Source organism: Brienomyrus brachyistius, chromosome 7 (assembly GCF_023856365.1).
Source record: "Brienomyrus brachyistius isolate T26 chromosome 7, BBRACH_0.4, whole genome shotgun sequence".
Classification (NCBI taxonomy): Eukaryota; Metazoa; Chordata; class Actinopteri; order Osteoglossiformes; family Mormyridae; genus Brienomyrus; species Brienomyrus brachyistius.
Window position 1 is genome coordinate 16,711,856 of NC_064539.1, and position 19,143 is coordinate 16,730,998.

The 19,143-nt window shown below is 46.8% G+C and overlaps 1 protein-coding gene across 15 annotated transcripts in view; it reads left to right on the plus strand.

Moving 5' to 3' along the window:
* Positions 1-19,143, plus strand: part of rapgef1b (Rap guanine nucleotide exchange factor (GEF) 1b) — a 58,501-nt gene that overhangs the window by 8,585 nt on the left and 30,773 nt on the right. For 2 of the 15 annotated variants that reach the window (XM_049018920.1, XM_049018924.1), the window contains exon 1: positions 800-1,531. The exons of 2 other annotated variants lie outside the window; for them this stretch is intronic. In XM_049018920.1, coding sequence (XP_048874877.1) covers positions 1,450-1,531 — 82 coding nt within the window. In that variant the 5' untranslated portion in view covers positions 800-1,449. Of the gene's footprint in view, positions 1-799; positions 1,532-11,230; positions 11,936-19,143 lie in introns of those variants that run through there. 11 more of the 15 variants (XM_049018919.1, XM_049018923.1, XM_049018926.1 and 8 more) reach the window with 7 other exon arrangements.

Below are 19,143 nucleotides of genomic sequence, written 5' to 3' on the forward strand. Positions count from 1 at the left end.
ATAACATTCCAATGTTTTCCACGTGTGAAGTACTAAGTGCTCCTTTAAAATAATAGTACATGAGTCCAGTAAATACTTAGGTCTGTCTTCATTACACATAGACCGAGAGAAGCTCTCGGTGCTCTACGCGTGCAGTCAATACAATGGAATTCCAAGATGTGGTCATCGGTTTCTGCCGGGAATTTATTTGAAGAGAGAAGTATTTTGGGCTGCCAGCAAGCTGTCTGACAATGAAGCACAGCTGTTCTGTGTGTTAAGTATTAACGACACATGCGGCACAGAAATGATCGGATTTGGAGCTTAATGTAGCGTGGCTGATCTCTTTTGGTTATGCACTGACAACCACCGGAAAAAGGTGCAAGATGGAGAAGTGTATGGACATGCCTGGAGAAGGGGTCATTATTCACGATGAGGCTGGACCTCAAGGCAGCCAACTGGAGTGGATCATGTTCCTTGATGGTTGCCAAGGGCTTGGATCCTGCAGGTTTCTGTGCCCGGTGGGAGCTGGGAGATGTTTGGGTGCAGAAATGCCACTGGCATTTGGTGGAGAGCTTTCCCTGCTCACAGTGAAACTCGGATTCTGAGCTGGGCTGTAATTTTGAGGTTTCATGGAAATGACCGACTACCTTCCTCTGGAACGAGAGGCATTTTTTGCCCACAAAGACTATTTGAAAGGTGCAGTAATTAAAAGTTACTCCAAACTGTATGTGTGGGCGGGGCAATGGTTTAGCTGGGGGAATGGGGGGTGGAGTTCAGGGTAGGCATCAGAGAAAGCCAAGGAGCTGGAAGGGTTCAGCAGGCCACTTGAGAGACTCGGGCTAGCGAACAGATCAGAGGCACACGGGAGCCTGGGGCACCTTGCCTTCAGGTTCCATGAGAATCATGTCTGCTTCGTATTGCCACATCTCTGCCTCTGCTGTATGGCGTACTCCCTTTGGAGACGGGCTCATCTGTTTGTCTGTAACCACCTGCTTTGTTTTGTTTTTATTTTGTTGGTTAGTTTCATCATAGGCCTTGCCTTAAGGTTTTTGTCTGGATAAAGTCAAGAGGGGTGGTTTTCTATGAGGAAACAATCGCTGTGCCTCAATGTTCTGATGCCGAAGAAGCTCGGCCAGGCTGGTTACTGGGTTGGTCGCTCTGTGGACGCGGCAGAACTCGCTCTCGGCACACCAGTCGGATTGTGGACCTCCTGGCGGTCTGGAAACGCTTATTGACTTTTGTAGTTGGCCATCTCACAGGAAGACCTGTAAGGTTTTGACAGGGGGGTTTTTTCCGCGTATTTTTGGATTAATGTCTTCCACAGTGTTGAGTCAAACTGCGTGACACAGTGCCTCAGTGAGTAATCCGGCTGATGTTGTGTCCTTGTTGCTCGGTTGTGAAATTGATGACCGTCCCAAGGGACGCGTAGGATTCATCCTGGGGAATAGTTTGTTCTCGGACCAGATCTGAATGGGGAATATAACTCGGCGAAGCCAGGCTGGACCTGGGAAAACGGACTTCCTAGTCTATGGAGAAACTGAAGAGGAACCAGGTAAGAGCCAAGAGGTGCCTTAGGTGGTCTAGGAATTTTATAGTTCATGAGGTCTGTTGTTGAGATCTGCTTAAATTGTGTGGTCCATTATCTCCTATATCTATATATGGTCTGTATATGGTCCAATATCTTCACCAGCAAGATGGATTTTCAGGTTTTCCAATAATCAGAAATTTTACAAAAACATCAGTGCTTATAGTTTTCTTTTTCCCTCTGAAATGTCTTCTTGACTCTCGTTTTGTCATGAGTTTCAGAAAGCCGACGACAAAAATAAAATTTGGTAATATTTCTCTCTCTTTTTCATGTAATGTGGCTTTTTGAAAGTGCTCATTTCCCCCCCCCCCACTCAGGGTGGGGCCAGTTAGCCGAGGAAGTAAAGTGGCAGTTAGCCAGTCCTGCGCCACTCACAGAAAATCTTCTTCCGGATTTCGATCAAAAGGAGCTTGTCGGCATGGCTTCTCTGCTTCTTCCTTTCTGAATTTGTCTGACTTTTTTGAGTCTGTCCTGTACTGCCGTCTCTCTCTCGCTGGCCTTTCCTCTGCCTCTCGAAGACTCATTACGCTATGAGCCGTAACTTGAATCCTATTCGGAATCTTTGCCCGTTGATGCACGGCATATTGGTCAGGTCTCCATCCTGATTTTTATTTTCTGCTTTTAATTAAAAGCGAGGCTTTGGGATGTAACTATGTTCATATTAAGCCATTTTTTTTGGTTGCTGTCGTCTTGAAAGAGAGGCTGGGCAATGACGTGGCTCTCAAGTGGATGATCCTCAGTGATGGACTGATGGTTTTTGCATAGCAGATCTGTTGCTGTTAGACTGTCAGCAGACGGCGGATTGAGTTTCTTCCCGAGATTATTCCCTCTTTCTTTGGTTGCTTCAGTATTTTGCTTGTGAGGAACATGAAGTTCTTCACAGTTCCACTGACATGTTGTGGAATGAAAAGAAGCGATTATTTAAAAGATGGGGTTATTTTTATTTATTCATTTAAAGTTATCGAAATTAGTTTTGAAAATGCTGCCTGCCGAACTTTGAACGATAGATGCTGAACATTAAGCCATTCACTGGAATTGCATTTTACGCTCCGGTCGCAGGCATCGCAGTGTCTGACAGATTAGGAAACTGCAGAATCTGTTTCTGTTTTGAGGTATCCTTTCTATTGAGGTTTTTGACATGACTCATTAACTTGAATTTAACACTGAATAACTTGGGCATTAGCTTCAAATTTTATTTCTCTAAACTTGGGTGGGGGGGTGTAACAGAGGATAACATTACATGAAATTGACGGGTCCCATATACCACTGCATTTTGTGAGGTGGCTATTCACTGTAACAGCAGACCTCTATAAAAACTTGTGGTTCTGGTGTGGAGATCGATTCCGTGGCTCGGTGCAGAACGCTGGCGAGATATTTGTCACATGTCACATGGGTGTTGCTTATGGTGCAAAGCTTTCCATCTCTCCAGGCCCTGTGCCAAACCAAAGGGCGTATTCTCCTAACTCCACAGTCTGTTTAATAAAAGCAGCGCTTTTTAGTTGAGTCTGTGCGTTTGATTGTCGCAGAGATGTAGCCGTGGGGGGCCCCTTTTAATAATCCTGCGCTCAACACAATGGCGGTTGGTCTGCTTTGTGAAGACCGTATCATTCGCTGAGCCCAGAAGGCCCAGGTGTCTGTTAGGTAGCCTGGCATCCGTCCTGAACCGAGGCTTTTTCCATAGCATGCTAGCTCACCTGCCCTTCTCTCTTTCGTTGTACAAAGCTGCCATGCCCTGGTGGCCTCCCCCTCCTCCCCTAACAGCGAGCGCTCCCTGGCTTCGCAAGGTCCAGTGTTAGTGACTCTGACACGCAAACAGCTGTTATGTTTGTTAGTGTGTCACAGAGCCCCGCAGGTGTCACTCGCTAATAGCCGGTGCCTCCTCCACGCTCAGGGACACGTCGTGCAGCCCTTCGTGTCAGGCACTGATAACACGCCTAATTGGGATCAGTGTTTGTTTTGCTTGGAAACTCTCCATGGTGAGAGCAGCGGTTCCTGCTGGCGACTGGGCCTACGGATGTGCTTGCCGTGGGGAATTCCTCCTTAATTACAGCCCTAACTCCATATCGTTGCGTAATTACAAATTGAAGCTCGGTAATTTTCTTGTGTGTTTTTCGTTTTTTTTTAGCTTTCCCTCACGCATGAATCTGTGTGGATCATGTTAATTTGTGTGCTCCACCGATTTGGTAGCGACAAGCGTTTAGCAACAAATGCCTTAATCAGAATAGTTCTAATTACACGTCTTTGCTGTGAGTAACGGAAAGCCCTCTTAGAGTTGTGATTTAGGTTTTAGGCCTCTGTCACTCATGGTGCTAAAGCTGATTTAAGGCAAATGCCTTTATTTCACCTTCTGTATGCTTTCCTGAAGCCTTATAAAACATACAGTTAATGTACCCAGGAACACACAGTATGAGGAATATATGATTATATTTTAAACTTGGAACGTGTGTGTTAATATGCCTGGAAGACTTTAAAAGTGCCCGTTTAACATTAGTCCTGTCACATATTTAAGGTGATCTAAATTTCAGAAATACTATTGGTTTCTGTTCTACATTCCTGATCAGCATGTGTTCATGTAAAAAACAAGATATAAAAGAAACCCACTGTTTTAAAGGCGTCGATAATCGTATGTAATATTGTGTATCGCGCATTGTTGTGATCAGCGAAGGGTCTTTTTGTGGCCTTGTGGCAAGGACAGCAGAAATAACCCAAAGCGTGTCTGCTGAGCAAGTGCCTTCTGTCCGGAATGGATCGGCACTCCGGATTCTGTTTGCTCTGGCAGAAGCTAATTTTTCAGACGATTTCCCACAAACAGAAGTTCAGAAATAGACCGTGACTGGATGCCTGCAAGGTGAACTTGACGAAACCAGCAAACGGGGAATTGAACGCTTGCGTGGGATGGTGCTGTTTTTAGGAGCGAGAAGCAGACGATTGGGCAATCCCAGCTGGTCTGCGTTATGGGCCCTGTGGCGCGCTGCCGTATGTCATGGCCGACTGCGTGCCTTTGCACATGCAGTCCAAATCAGCTGGCTAAGAACTGCAGAGGAGGAGCATTTTGGATCCTCTGTCAACTTATTGTCTGGCTGCCCCTTTCACGGACATGGTTTTTAAATCCTGCAGTTGTCCTTGTCCTTGGAAGACGGGAGACTGTGCTTCTCCCCGATTTGCTGGAGTCTCGGGGAACTCGAACCCCTGCACGGCCACATGCAGTCAACCGCTGACTGACTCATGGCTTAGCTGAACGCTCAGGGTTTATCTCCAGCAGGGGGGCCCAGTCCAGGCTGCGTGGTGACGTTCGGCCGGACGACGCCCGTGGTAGCCTTCGCAAAAGAGGAATCGGTTCGGCTGGCCTGGTACGTGGGCAGCACTGAGGCTCCCTGATGGGCTGGGGGGGAGTTTATCGTGAAGGACACACCAGGGACGCGGCTCCACATGCCACCAGACACAAAAAATAACCCGCGGAAAAGTGCTTTGTGAAATCAATTGAAATCCCATTTACCCCAAGGCCTTTGATGCAAGCGGCCGAAGTATAAAACCTGAGGCAGAAATGATCCCTAAGTTAAGCCAATCTGAGCAAACAGTCCGAAAGATAACTGGAGGGATCTGACCAGCCATTATCTCTTGAAACACGAGCAGAGTTGAAAGATTTAATCACATCCTTCTGCTTTTATTGTATTCTGTTATGTTTATGTTATGTGAGGAGTCTTGATTTAATTTTCCGGTTGTGAGAAATGAGAAGTAGAAAAAGTACATTACAGTCTTTTTGTGTGCCCAAGTGAGATGTCTCTCTCTTCAGTATTAGCACTCTGAAATGAACAAACATTACGATATATTTAGATCTAGTGATGCTTTACCTTTTCTGACTTGATGTTTGCCAGGTTATTCAGGTTCAGACTTTATCCTTGAAACACTAGTGTCAGGATATCAAAGTGGAAAAATGGAAAGTAGCGATTTGTTCTATTGATTTTTTCAATGGAAATATTTTTCCACATGGGAGAGACTATTGAGTAGCCTTCAGTTTGAGCACAATCTCAAAGTCGCACATAAAAATAAGCAGAATTAATTTCTCCAGGATGAATGCAAGCTGCAATCTTAGGCTCATGCCCATTAAGCGGAACTAGCAGTGTATTCTGGGCAGGCGGTGCCTTTACCATCAGGGATAGGAAGCTTCTTCTTTTCAAGGTCGTAATTAATGGAGCGTGAGGCGGGGCACTTCACCCAGTCCGAATTGCTTTGGGAGGGGGGGTCCTTGTGCCTTGGGACCAGTGGACCTGCTCTGGTTCAGAGGATGGGAGGGGTTTGCCGGGGCAGGAAGCAGCTCCTTTGACCCCTTGGTGTTGGAGGAAGGAAGGGGAGGAATGCATGGTTGCTGCCAGAGGCGGTTGGCTGCTTTTTGAGGGGTGTGGGGGTGGGTGTCAAGACCTTGCGTCAGCGTACATGGTCCTGAGGATGCATGGGTGGCTAGGCAGCATGTAAGCCAATGCTGACATTCATCTGCGTTGTCTGCAGTGCACCATGACACAGAGAATTGGCAGGCTAAATGTCAAACTTCTACTCAAATGGGCCGGGCAAACTATTCAATAAACTGTTTTTCAGTTTCTAGCGTTTACCAGAAATTTTGACTTTGTGTCCTGCTTGATTATTATGTTGCATAATGGTAATTAACCACGACATATAGCAGAGAGGCTACAATCGCCGAGTTCAAGATGAACTTGAAGAAAGACCCCATTTTCAGGAATGAAACACTGTCGTTAGGGATTGGAATCGAGAATTATTGTTGCGAAGAACCGGAATCGTTCACCTCTGATTCCTCTAGCGACTCATCCAGAGTTTCTGTGTCGTGCGAAATGACATCACTCGCCGCTACTTGGAATCCACATGATGGAGCGCGGGAAGTGGTCCAACGCATGGCTGCATGTTACAAAGAAGGACGACTATTGTGCAGTGAGCAACCAATGCGAAGCTGTTGCCACTGCTAAGGGTGGTAACACTAGTAATATGCTTAAGCGTTTAAGCCGTCAGCACGGCATTACATTTAAAGGTTGCCATGTGTTCACCACTACGCCAAGTGCAGGCTCCCTGGTCTCCATAATTGTGGCTAACTTTAACTACAGTGCCTTATCCAACAGGCACTTTTTCTGAAGTACATTTGTTTCATCCATTTTAGAAGATAACATGCAGGGTGGCAGCGATAACTCCTTTGAGGCAGCAGTCGTGTCATGCCCGGAAAAACTAAAACTTTACGTGACGTTAGTTTTCCAGGCAGCGAAATGTGATGAGAGGGTGAACGAGTGCCACCGGGGTGTGACAAGGTTCGTGGTGAAAGGTTTGCATCCTTTCACCACAGTAGAGCAAAACGCTTTTCGGTAGGCACTGGTAGTGAAATGCTTTCATTAGTTTTCTATGTCAGTACACTGTAAAGCAGATGTGTAACATTAAATTAGGGTGTTGTCCATTTTAGTTCGTTATGCTACATTTAGCATGATTATAAAAGCCCAGTATGGTTTTCTGATGGCAAAAATTAAATCAATGTTGTCAAAATGAATGCTGACTATGTTTAAATCTAGCATTTTATTTACACTGATATTCTTTAGAGAAATGACAAGGCACTTAACCCAAAACATAAACTCCCAACAAGGGACTACCTGACCAATCATCTAATCTCTGCCTGGTATGAAGTTGAGAAAGGCAAATTACTTTTAGCTGAATGATGTGTCCAAGGCTGCCATTACAGCAGATGGATGGGCAAGCATCTCTGATTTGTTTTTTAATAAATATGTAGCTAACCGGGTCTAATTACCTGCCCACAAAATTATAATCAGTGATAAATTAATATTTGATTATTTTGCAGTGATTAGGAATTGATAAAGAAATTGATAAAGATCCGGATCGATGAGAAGAATCAATGATGGCACCGACATCAATAATTTCTTAACAATTGGCAGTCATTTTGACCAAATGACAATCTTAAGACTTGCTTGGGGCGGTGCAGCGATAACAGAATCAAGTGGCGTGCATTTCCGAGAAAGGAATGGAGATATGATTTGGGAACAGGGCGGGAGACTGGCAATGAAGGCAGCCGTTTTGGCCTCAAGATGAAGGAACATGCACAGGATGGAGAAATGGGCGCTGGGTCGGGAAGGACTGTAGTGAGCTTGGGCCCAGGTATGTATTGGACATCAGTATTATCATTAATTAACACAGGTCAATCAACATAATTGATTCCCATGATGATGTGTGTATATTTTTATCACTTTGAGATGTTCCTGCCCATCCCCTCACAACCAACCAAGTCTACATCCATCCGTTTGTCCATCCATTTGTCCATCCATTCGCCCCCCAACCTCTTATCCCAGTGAGGGTTGAGGTCTCTCACAGCCTGAATTCTTGGACCCAAGGCAACGAGGCAGACACAGGATAGACAATGAAGAAAAAGGAAAATGTAACGCTGATGCAGGGCTGCAACAGACCGCTAAAGAATCAGGAAGTGGTGCATCGTTTGCCTGCTGCACTCTGGATAGTGCAAAGAGTGGAAGGTGGAAAGAGACTCATTTACATGTTTATATTATGGGGGAAGTGTTGCTGCAGCAACCAAAGAGAGTGATGTTATTGGGAAGCTTCAGAAATCCACTACTGCGCCCAGCCTCAGAGATCGGTGACGGCCTTGTCAGCAGCCTGGCCCACACTGGTTCTGGGTAGCGTTTCCAGGATAAGCAGTGCTAAATTCTGTGCCAGTGGTAGGTCAGTTACCCACAGCGGTAGGTGAATTACCCCAGAGTATTTACTGAATGTGGGATCTTCTTAACGTTATGGGTTAGTCGTTTTTTTGTGTGCTGCAACAGTTTTGAAGACATCAAGCCTGTTGCAGAACTAAAGAAGAGGAATAGATTTTTGAAGTGAAACAGAATAATAAGCATGTGAATATCCACGTGCTTTGTTTGGGTTTTTTGGGGACAGGACTTTGTGTGAGGTCAGGACTGTCATGTGCTGCACGTCTATGACAGAGCGTAACGTTACCAAACACCGTCTTCATGGTGACATAGCAAGGAGCATGTTGCTTAGCAGGGATTGGTTTTGTCACCAGTGAGGGATCTGTGTGACCTCAAGAGCTTCAAAACCTGCTCCAACAGCTGTCTTCCGGAATGGGGTTTTCCACATTAATTTTTTTTAATAAGCTGTATCAGAAATGTGTGAGAGCTGCTTTTGCTAACCCCAGCTCACAGAATCCAGTAGGCCACATTATGGACAGATCGTCTAGCCTCTCCTCATCTGACAGGTACTGCAGTGAATTATAGACCACGGGCACCAGCTTTTATAGTTGGAAGGCGGCCAAAAGTAACATGCAGCAGCGTTTTTTTTAAAACCACTTTAAATACAAACGGAGAAACGAGTCTAAAAAGTGACCCTTGCAGCATTTCTATTTCTATGCCATTGCTGCAGAAGTAGGGAGGTTAGGATCACGTGAGATCCCGCCTGTCCCATTCCACATGCTGACACCGACTGAATTTTTCCCCAATTGCGGCTGTGCAATTTTGTTGATGCATCCCACACCAGCGGCAAGTTCTGCTTTCGGTTCTTTATTGGTTTGCAAGTATGTCTTACAGGCATTATTCTTGCAAATATAATACTCTTATCCAAATGAGTAACTGTGGAGTTTTCAGTATGGCGTTCGTATCACCGGATGGTTGTCAGTAGGTCACATGACACAATGGCTTCCTTGAGGAATGGACTGATACGGTGACTGTATGTGGCTGCCTCTCGCAGGAGACGTGTCTGTGCACTCGCGTGCCCAGCAGATTGAGAACTGTGACTTGGCGACTTCAAACTGGAAATCGATCCACTTATCTCGTCTAAGAGTAATCTGACAGTTCAAAGTCAAGCTGTTTTCGCTGCCTTGCTGCTGTTGGGTCTAAGCAACAGGCTGCAATTAACGACGCAGGGTGGGTTGAAGTCAGTTAACAGGCCAGTTTATTCACGTTCCCATTTATTGATGATAATAAATGGATTTGTCTCGTCTCTTGCGCTTGCACCATGCAGTAGATCTGGATATTCAGTCATTAAGCTTCAGAAGTCCTCTTGCAGAGGCTGCATTGATATTTTTTGGCGTTAACATAGATACACAGACACTAGTTACCGCAATGGTATGGCTGGACAACACCGGACAAAATCAGCAAAAGATCAGACTCTTTTTGTAAGGCGATATCCTTGCACTCATTTGGCTGTGGCAGAATCCATCCATCCATTTTCCAAACCGCTTATCCTACTGGGTCGCGGGGGGTCCGGAGCCTATCCCGGAAGCAATGGGCACGAGGCAGGGAGCAACCCAGGATGGGGGGCTAGTCCATCGCAGGGCACACTCACACAGCATTCACTCCCACATGCACACCTACGGGCAATTTAGCAACTCCAATTAGCCTCAGCATGTTTTTGGCCTATGGGGGGAAACCGGAGTACCCGGAGGAAATCCCACGACGACATGGGGAGAACATGCAAACTCCACACACATGTGACCCAGGCGGGGACTCGAACCCGGGTCCCAGAGGTGTGAGGCAGCAGTGCTAACCACTGCGCCACCATGCCGCCCCTTGTTCTTTTTTAGCACCTCGACGTGTCTGTCTGTGCTGTTTCAGGGTATTTTACTCTATGCTGAAAATAGCAAATTGTGAAAGAATTTATCTGTCATCAAAGTATCTGCCGATTCTGCTTAATTGCGCGTTTATATGTAAATACAGTTTTCATGCCCCTATTCTGTGATTCTGTCTGCATTTTCTGCATCAGGGAAACCAAGTATAAATACCAGTGTTTGGGTCCCGCATGGAATTACTATGCTGCAAGTTTGTATGTCTTTTGTTATGTAACAGAACTCGATGTGTAACCAGCAGAGTGAAAGACGGTACAAACAGATCCAGTCATAGCCTGGGGACGTTCAGTATGGTGACTCCTGTGTGATGCTGACACAAGAAAGTAGAAAAACCCAGAGGTCAGTAGAGTGGATGCCGGGGCAGAGAAAGCTGTAACTGTTCACTGTGCGGATCTGCAAGTTGGGTGTGATTTTTAATGTGGAATCCTGGCCTCTGGTTTATCGGGATTTGTAGGGACAAAATTTTGACTACATTCGTGTAATAACCCACTGCCTTTTCTTTAGATTCTTAGTCTTTGGACGTTATCATTCACCAGCCAAAAATGCTCATCCACACACATACTTTCTAGCAACTTCTGATCATAGCAAAATCATAGTCTACCATTGTTCCCAACCAGGTACATATGCAAATCCCCCACCCCGGAAGAAAACATCAATATGAGATTTAGGTTTGGGGGTATAATTTTAAGATTTTTTTTCCCCCCCACTGTCTCTGAATACTTGATAAAAGGTGAAATTAACCGTTGATATCAGTCAGCTCTACCCAGAAACTGATAACCGGAAGCAAAGTCTTTCTGCTCTGTCCGAAAATATCCAGTGTTATATGAGATGCAGTTGTGCAGAATCTGCCCTCGGCTAATAATAACTGCTTCCCCTACTGCCCTAGCAACACCTGAAGTGTGAATCAACAGAGTAGTTGACTTTCCACTGTCAACATTGGATGGTGCCAAGGTAAGGGTAGGGTGGGGGGGGGGATGTTTTGCCACCATACCCCTGTTTGAAAAGCTTTCCTCACAGTTACCCGGTTACCTGCCATCCCACCCCAACTTTCCTGGCTCATAGGAACCTTCTGCAGCTGTTCAGAAATTAAAATAAACATGGAATATCTCTCCCCGCATAAGAAGTGATGAGGAACGTCACTCAGAAAGCAAACGGCAGCTCATACTGGAGCAGGAGTCGCTTTCCGGGCTGCACTGTCAGTTGTACATTTTTTTTGCATGGAATCGGAGCTTTATGAAGCTCTGGAGGCTCCTGAACACATCTGTACCCGTAAATACGAGAGCTGACGGCGTGATTTGCGCGTTTTACTTTGCTCCACGTCTCTGCGGTGCGGCGCTCTTCAGATCAAAAGCTGTTGCCTCATATTCGGTGGTATGAGGATTTCCACAACCATAGGAATGAAAATGGACCCTCTGCCAAGAGCTTTCTCTGTGCTTTAAGGCATGTGAGGAATGAATCTGACCTGCCCCAAGGGGCTGAAATCGAAACCCCCTGAGATATGGATGGATGGTCTGAATTTTGCCGAGTGAGACTGACCTGAGCTTTGAATTGCTACAACTGAGAACATCTGGCTGACATTCAGGACTGCAGCAGTCACTCGGAAGGGCTTTATAAGCCCCCGAACGAGCTGGGATTTTATTTTCGAGCTGCTTCTCAGGACCTTATGACACACTTGTCCCCTAGACCTGCTGCGGTATCTTGCATGGACAGAGAGAGAATTTTGTCTCTGTGGGGTAAGTGGTACGCCTACCTGCAGTCTTGCTGTCGTGGTTTCTGAAGGGTTCCCTCGCCACTGCATTTAACTGCATCGGCAGACCAACAAAGCCATTCCAGAGGCCGGCTTGCATGCTTCAGCCCTGACACTGCCTTTCACCAGTGAGCTCATCAGCTTTGAAACATCTGCGCTGTTTCTAATACCACTTCGCCGACTGGTCGCTGCTGGAGTCCCAGGCTCGTCCCAGTACCTTGTTTTTAATTCGGCAGGACCCTTTATTGGTTTTTGCTGCTTCGTAACTCGGCCCAAGTCTTTGGTCTTCAGGAGTTCGTCATCATTTTACTTGTTGCTGGCTAAATAAACCATTTCCCCCCATTTTCTAGATATGTTGTTGGACTTAGCTGTTTTGAGTGCAAACTGAAAGATTTACATGTCCAGAAATACTTTTAATTTTTGCTCATATTCGTGTTTTTACTCTTTGTTTGAATATGTGGCAAATGTAGGGTTTAGGATCTGTTGCGAAATGGTGCTGTGCCCTGCTGGTCCATTCTACGGCTGGAAGACCACAATGCGGCTGGGACCAGAGTCCGTGGTAATGGGCCTTCATGGCTAATTTCTCCTCGGTATGAAGGTTCTCTTATCTGCTCCAGGACGGAAGTGAAATTACATTCCCTGCTGATAGTCTGAGTGCTTTTGGGATGCCCTGCTTGCGGACAGTGGCTTACAATTTGGTCCATTGGGGCCAATCATATTTGATAGTTTTTTTTGTTTAAGTTAACGGACAAAGTGGACAAAAGCCTGGATGCAGATGAATAGAGAAGAAGAGCTTTCATTGTATATGTGGAGGGAAGTTCAGCTGTTAGCGTTGGCATAAGCATTTGTGATCGATTGATACTGCAGCCCTCTATGTGAGCAACACGGTGGATCAGTGGGTAGCAACTCCCTGCTCACACCTGCGGAGACGTCATTTATTTCTCACTTCGTCTCTGGGTGTGACTTTCCTCAGTTTACTTGATGCCCCAGTGTTGTATGGGTCTGTACAATGACCCAGGTTCACGCCTGTAGCCCAAAGACATGGAGTTAAGTTACCTGATGTCAAGTAAGTAGCTCAAAGTGTGTGTCTGTGTGTGTGGATTATATTACATTGTGGGGATCAAATACGCCCAAAAATGTGATTGGAAAAACCTGTTATTTTGACGTTATTGGGACCATTTTTCAGGTCCCCACAAAGATCTGTGAATGCAATCATAAAACTGAAAATGCCAGAAGTCTCGTATTTTGTTTGGTTACTTATGGTTAAGGTCAGGGCTCGTAGGGGTTAAGGTCGTCATGCTGGGATTAGAGTTTTCCCCATAGAGATGAATGGAGAGTCCCGTGTGTGTGTGTGTGTGTGTGTGTGTGTGTGTGTGTGTGTGTGTGTGTGTGTGTGTGTGTGTGTGTGTGTGTGTGTGTGTGTGTGTGTGTGTGTGTGTGTGTGTGTGTGTGTGTGTGTGTGTGTGTGTGTGTGTGTGTGTGTGTGTGTGTGTCCTGTGATAGGTGGGCATCCTGTCCTTGGTCTACTCCTGTCTTGTGCCCAGTGCTGGCTGGGATATGATTTTTATTTAGCTTTGGTTTTTGTTTTGGTGGAGTTGTGCAAGATCTCTGTGTTTGGTAAGAGGAATCTTACCAAACTAAAGCCGAGCGGCTAACAGGCAGCTATGGTTTCATTTAATTTTCGTAAAATCTAAATTTTCACTTGAATTAATCTGAGTTCATGACTACATTTCCTGGAGTTCCTTGGTTCCAGGGCTAGAGACCTGACTGGAAATCATGGTCTGGCTCTGCCCCAGAGCCCTTTTGGCTGTATGAAGATTTGATCTGTGCTGTTGTCTCTCCTTCTGGCCTTTGATAGACGGATGTGATGGCTGGACACAACAGCAGTGCTGCTTTGGGAAATCGACAGACCATCAGTGCAATGCCTCGTCTATTAGGCTGCTCCAGTGACAGACCACCAGTGCAATGCCTCGTCCGTTAGGCTGCTCCGGTGACAGACCACCAGTGCAATGCCTCGTCCGTTAGGCTGCTCCAGTGACAGACCACCAGTGCAATGCCTCGTCTGTTAGGCTGCTCCGGTGACAGACCACCAGTGCAATGCCTCGTCCGTTAGGCTGCTCCGGTGACAGACCACCAGTGCAATGCCTCGTCCGTTAGGCTGCTCCAGTGACAGACCACCAGTGCAATGCCTCGTCCGTTAGGCTGCTCCGGTGACAGACCACCAGTGCAATGCCTCGTCCGTTAGGCTGCTCCGGTGACAGACCACCAGTGCAATGCCTCGTCCGTTAGGCTGCTCCAGTGACAGACCACCAGTGCAATTAGGCTGCTGAAGTGACGCATCATTACTCCTGTCCACCGTGTGTCACTTTAATGTTTCGCATATTTTGCTCCTTTGTATTTGTGCACTTTCATATCCCCAAATATTGTTATAGTTATCAGCTCTGAGTATTGATTCTTTTGGAGTATTGATTCTTTTGGAGTATTGATTCTTTTGGAGTATTGATTCTTTTGGAGTATTGATTCTTTTGGAGTATAGCTTCGCTAATATGTGATTGTGTGGCCTTCGGGTCTCTTCACGAATTGCCAATCGAATGGGAAGCAAAAATAGCAAGAAGTGCTGTTGACCCATCTGCCGTCCCTCAGACCTTCATGTTGCGTTTCTTCATGGTCTGCCCCCCTGCTCTGTCTTGCCCCTTGGTTGACGTGCTCCATTCTCTGCCACACGCCACACCATCTCCTCCGTCAGAATGAATGCAAACCTGATTTTCCTGCAGTCCTCACAGTGAGAGCTTGTCTGCCACGATCCCCACCTTCCCAGCCCTGCGTGATCTAGATGCCAGCTGTGTGGTTCACAGAGAGTCACCGTTGTTGTGGAGGCTGTTACACTCTCTTTGACGGTATTAATTGTAATTAATTGTAACATTTTGTAATTTATTTCTTAGTAAAAAAGGCTATACTTCTGAAATGTCTTCTGACATTTTGGTGTACAGGACACCTATGTTAACAATGTTTTATGACTAATTTTGGTCTTTAAATAATTTTTATACTATCCTTTTCAGCTAGTCATCTTCCATAGCTGCTTCTCTAGTACAGGATCACGATGTGCTTGGAGCCTGTCCCGGGCATCACAGGGCAGGAGGCAGGCCACACCAAGTTTGGGATGCCAGTGCACTGCGGGGCGCACACTCAGAATCGCGCACGCACCGACACCAGTGCACACTCAGATTCGCGCACTCAGAATCACACAGTCACCCACACTGCTCTCAGAATGCAGTGGTGTAAGGCACTGTAAGGCAGTTTCAGCATACTGAATGGCACCATTGATCTTAATATAGGAAATTTGCCACTTCTTTTTGGCTTATCTTTGAAATTGAATGCCTATAACGCGTCTTCATATGAGGTCATGCCCCTAACATCTCGGCTAGTGGTTGCTGTGGATTCTTTGATTATCGGGCTGATCATCTGTAGGAATTTCTTTGCCCACATGTCTGTCTCTGTGAGCGTGCTCTGCACTGCCAGGGATGTATGCGTCGTTCCTTTTTAGTCCTTTGTGTTTTTGTGATGTTCTTTTTATATATGTATCTTTTTTTTTTAAAAAAGCCAAAAGCTTACCTTGCGTTTTCTACTTTTCTTTAGCACTGATGACATGTACAATCTACTTTTGGCTGTCATTTGCAGTGGGAGATGGACTGTCGAGCTGTAGCCTGAGAGATGCTCATTATATCTCCAAGGGAAGATTCAATTTTCTTTCTGAAGAGTAGACAAAAAAGTAGGTAATTCGGAGTAATTCGGTGCTCTAAGCGAAAAATGAAAAAGCACTGTGTAAAAGCATCAGCGTAGATATGTTATTAGTTTTGAAGACATTTTAACCAGCATCTTTTGGGTTCGCAAGACTGAGGATCTTTCATGGTGTTTGTCCATTATGCTTTTACCTTATTTCATTTTGATCATCACAGGTGCGAGTTTTCCATGTAGTTCCCTGAAGCATGAATTTTCCCTCAGACCCTGGTGTCCTGTGTCCCGGACCCATTCAGAAAGTGTGGGGGTGCAGAGAGCTTCCCCAGACTGATGCCGCCAGGCTCCACTCCTCTGTTTACTGTGATTTTCTTAATATTTTCTTTTTGGGGGAGGGGGGCATGTTGGACCCAGCCAGCCACCCGTACGGAAGCGAGTGCGGGGCAGCATTTACCGGCAGAGATGTGGGCCATACAGGTCGCCCACATAGATTTTTATCCAGCCCTGTTTACTGGTCTGCTCTCTGCTTTAGCTAGTGAGCTTTACACATGAAATAAAAAGATGCTGTATTTGACGTCAGGCCAACACCCCATAAGCATTTTTTGGGATGGTGGGGTGTAAGGGCCTTGATCAAGGGTCCTTACATGTGAGTATTCTGCTCCGAATGGGGTTCAAACGGGTGACCTTCCTATCACCAGTACAGAGGCCTAACCTACTGACCCACATTCCACTGCCACAGGCTGTATTTCCTTCCTAGCTCTGTGAAACGAAGTGCACTTCTGTGCATGCAGAAATCGAAAGGCCAACGCAAAGCCCTGATGCATCTTTCTGTAAAGCACAAGAAGACCCCCAGGGCGGGCAGAGTTGAAACCCAAACTGTAGACAGTGCCCTAGTAAGCTGGAATTGCCTCTGTGCATCTGATTTGGCATAATTTTCCTTCTGGCGCTTCCTCTGTCTGACTCATTATCTCCACCACATCACCGCGATAAGCTACAGCCGTCGCAAGTTTGACGCAGAGACTCGCCAGCTTCCTCTCGTTCGGCATGAAGGGAGCGTGTCCCGCCATCCCGTTATCAAATGGAAGACATCCTTCGCCGCGGCAGGTGAGGGAACGTGGCATGAAAGTAACTCGTGTAGCAATAACCACGTTACCACTGGGACACGCTCGTATGTGAGAGCGTGTGACTTATACTGGAATAAATTTGCCTGCATTTCGTTTGTGTGTGTGTGTAGCCCTCTGGGGTCTAGCTTAACCCCGACGCCGCAGCAGTGCATCAGGGGCGGTCTGTCCCTGAGAGGTCTGTCTGCCGCGAGGCGCCGCTTCGGGGCTTCTAGTAAGGGGTGGGGACTCCTGTAGATCACCGCGTGGGTGCCTGACTACAAACCAGATGAGTATTTATACATGGGAACTTCCCAAACGTGGGGGCGAGAGAACTTTGCAGGTCATGTTAATGGATGAACCACAGTCTTCTGCTCACTCTTCTGTGTATTTCCGCCGGGTTAGAGTAAGTATTTGTGGTCAGCGTTTGTGGCGAACATTCTGGGCATTTTTCACCCACGGTTTTTTATTTTATTTTTTTTCCCTTTTATCGAAAGGCAGCCTTCCAGATAATCTTTGCTGGCTAGAAAACTACTTTCGTTTCTGTGCAAGTACGGACAAACACCAGCCTGATTTATGCGTGCAGATCATGCCCGTGGGAGGAATCGCCAGCCTGCTCTGATTTCCGGTGCAGCTCTGCCCTGAGAATGCCGTCGGTTACATGTAGGCATCACACGACGCTCAGGGTGTAACCAGCTTCCCCCTTTTCCACTTTTCTTCCCAGTCTTCGACTTCTCCAGTGCGGTGCTGCGGACGCCGCATTTCTTTGCCGCTTTCGTTTCTGTATCTGCAGCCCTTCCTGCATGTTAAGTGATTCTTAAGAGATGGAGATGATTAGGTTTCCTGTCTCCTTTTGGCCCGGCACCCTGACCAGTCCATCACTCGCTGATTGGTCATTCCAGTGGCCCGGGGAAAGATCGATCGCAAACAGGGAGGCGAGCTTTGTGGCGTGGCTGCCTTTTCGGCGAGTCGGCCCCCTCCCCCATCCCCCACTCTGGGGCTTACCGCAGGCTTTCTTCAGCGGGGGGTGACATCATCGTGTTCCCGTAGCACCCAGCAGCCTGCCCCCACTTGCACCAGAAGAAGAATGAAACAACCACGAGGGTGACTGTAAACCTAAACCATCCCCCCCCCCCAACACCAAACGATGAGGTTGCATTTTCAGCTGCGCCTTGGATGGGAACAGGCATCCGCGCAGCATCCTCACCATAGCAATGACCTTTGAACCTGGTAGAGGTGACCTAGCTTTTTAGTGATTTTACTCCTCGATTTACCTCCTCATTGAACACTCTCCCATTCTCCATAGTGCCGGATTCCACTGAAGGGTTCCGAAAAATAACCTGCGTTCATTTATTTTGCTCAAGTATTAAATATCACCTCCGCATGCAAATTTCTCAGTCAGTCTAGAACTAGATATAATTAATTTCATTTTCCACTGGATGTGGGCTGCTTGTCCTTGTATCGATCTGAGTCTGTCTGGTTTCCGGATAGGATGTAAACCTGGCTCCCACCTGAATAGGCTGGAATCACGGAGCTCTTGTGTGTAGCTTTACCTTCGGCCTGAAGCATCACTGTCACCTGTCACGTTGTGTCTTACCGAGGGCTGCTCTCAGGCCCTGGAGGCTTAAGGTGTGCATGTGTTGTACATCGGTCAGGCCCGACCCTAAAAAACAGCTCGTTAGCATAACGCTTAAGTCGGAACTCCCTCTGATGCGTACGACTTGACTGGTTTAACCAGCGGCCCATGTGCCTATGCTGATGTAGCACCCCAGTCCTCCACCGCCCCTTCTCCAGGTTAAACAGCTCCCTGGAGACCGAACAGGTGAGGTCCCTTTTGGGCTCGATCCGGCAGCCGTTAAGCTGCAGAGAATCCACCAGCTACTTCTGTCAGCCACACGTTTATTGAACATTTTATAATCCGGAAAGGTCAGGGACACCCAGGTTGCGAGGCGAGGATGCTGCAGAGTGCACACTCATGCCGAGTCACACACTTTGAGCAAGTCCCAGACACTAGTGCATTCAACTCTGGGTTAATTAACAGAGTCTGAAATGATAATGGAGCCCTGCCCTCCGTTAAAGTGTGAGGTTTGGTGCTGGACAGTGACTCCGCGTCGATGCTCTACATCCTGCTTTATTAAAATCTATCATTAAATTTGCTGGCTCGATCGTTTACTGTCTGTTCGTAACAGATAATTATTTGAACTTAATAGATGGCAGACATTTCAGTCTGCGGCCTCGTGGCCCATAGTACACTGAGCTTTGTGCAACTTCCCTGAAGTCTTTCTTTGAGCTTGAGCAAAGCGTGCTTCGCCGGAGAGCTCACGCGGCTTGCGTAAGGGCCGACCCCTTTCCTCAGCTT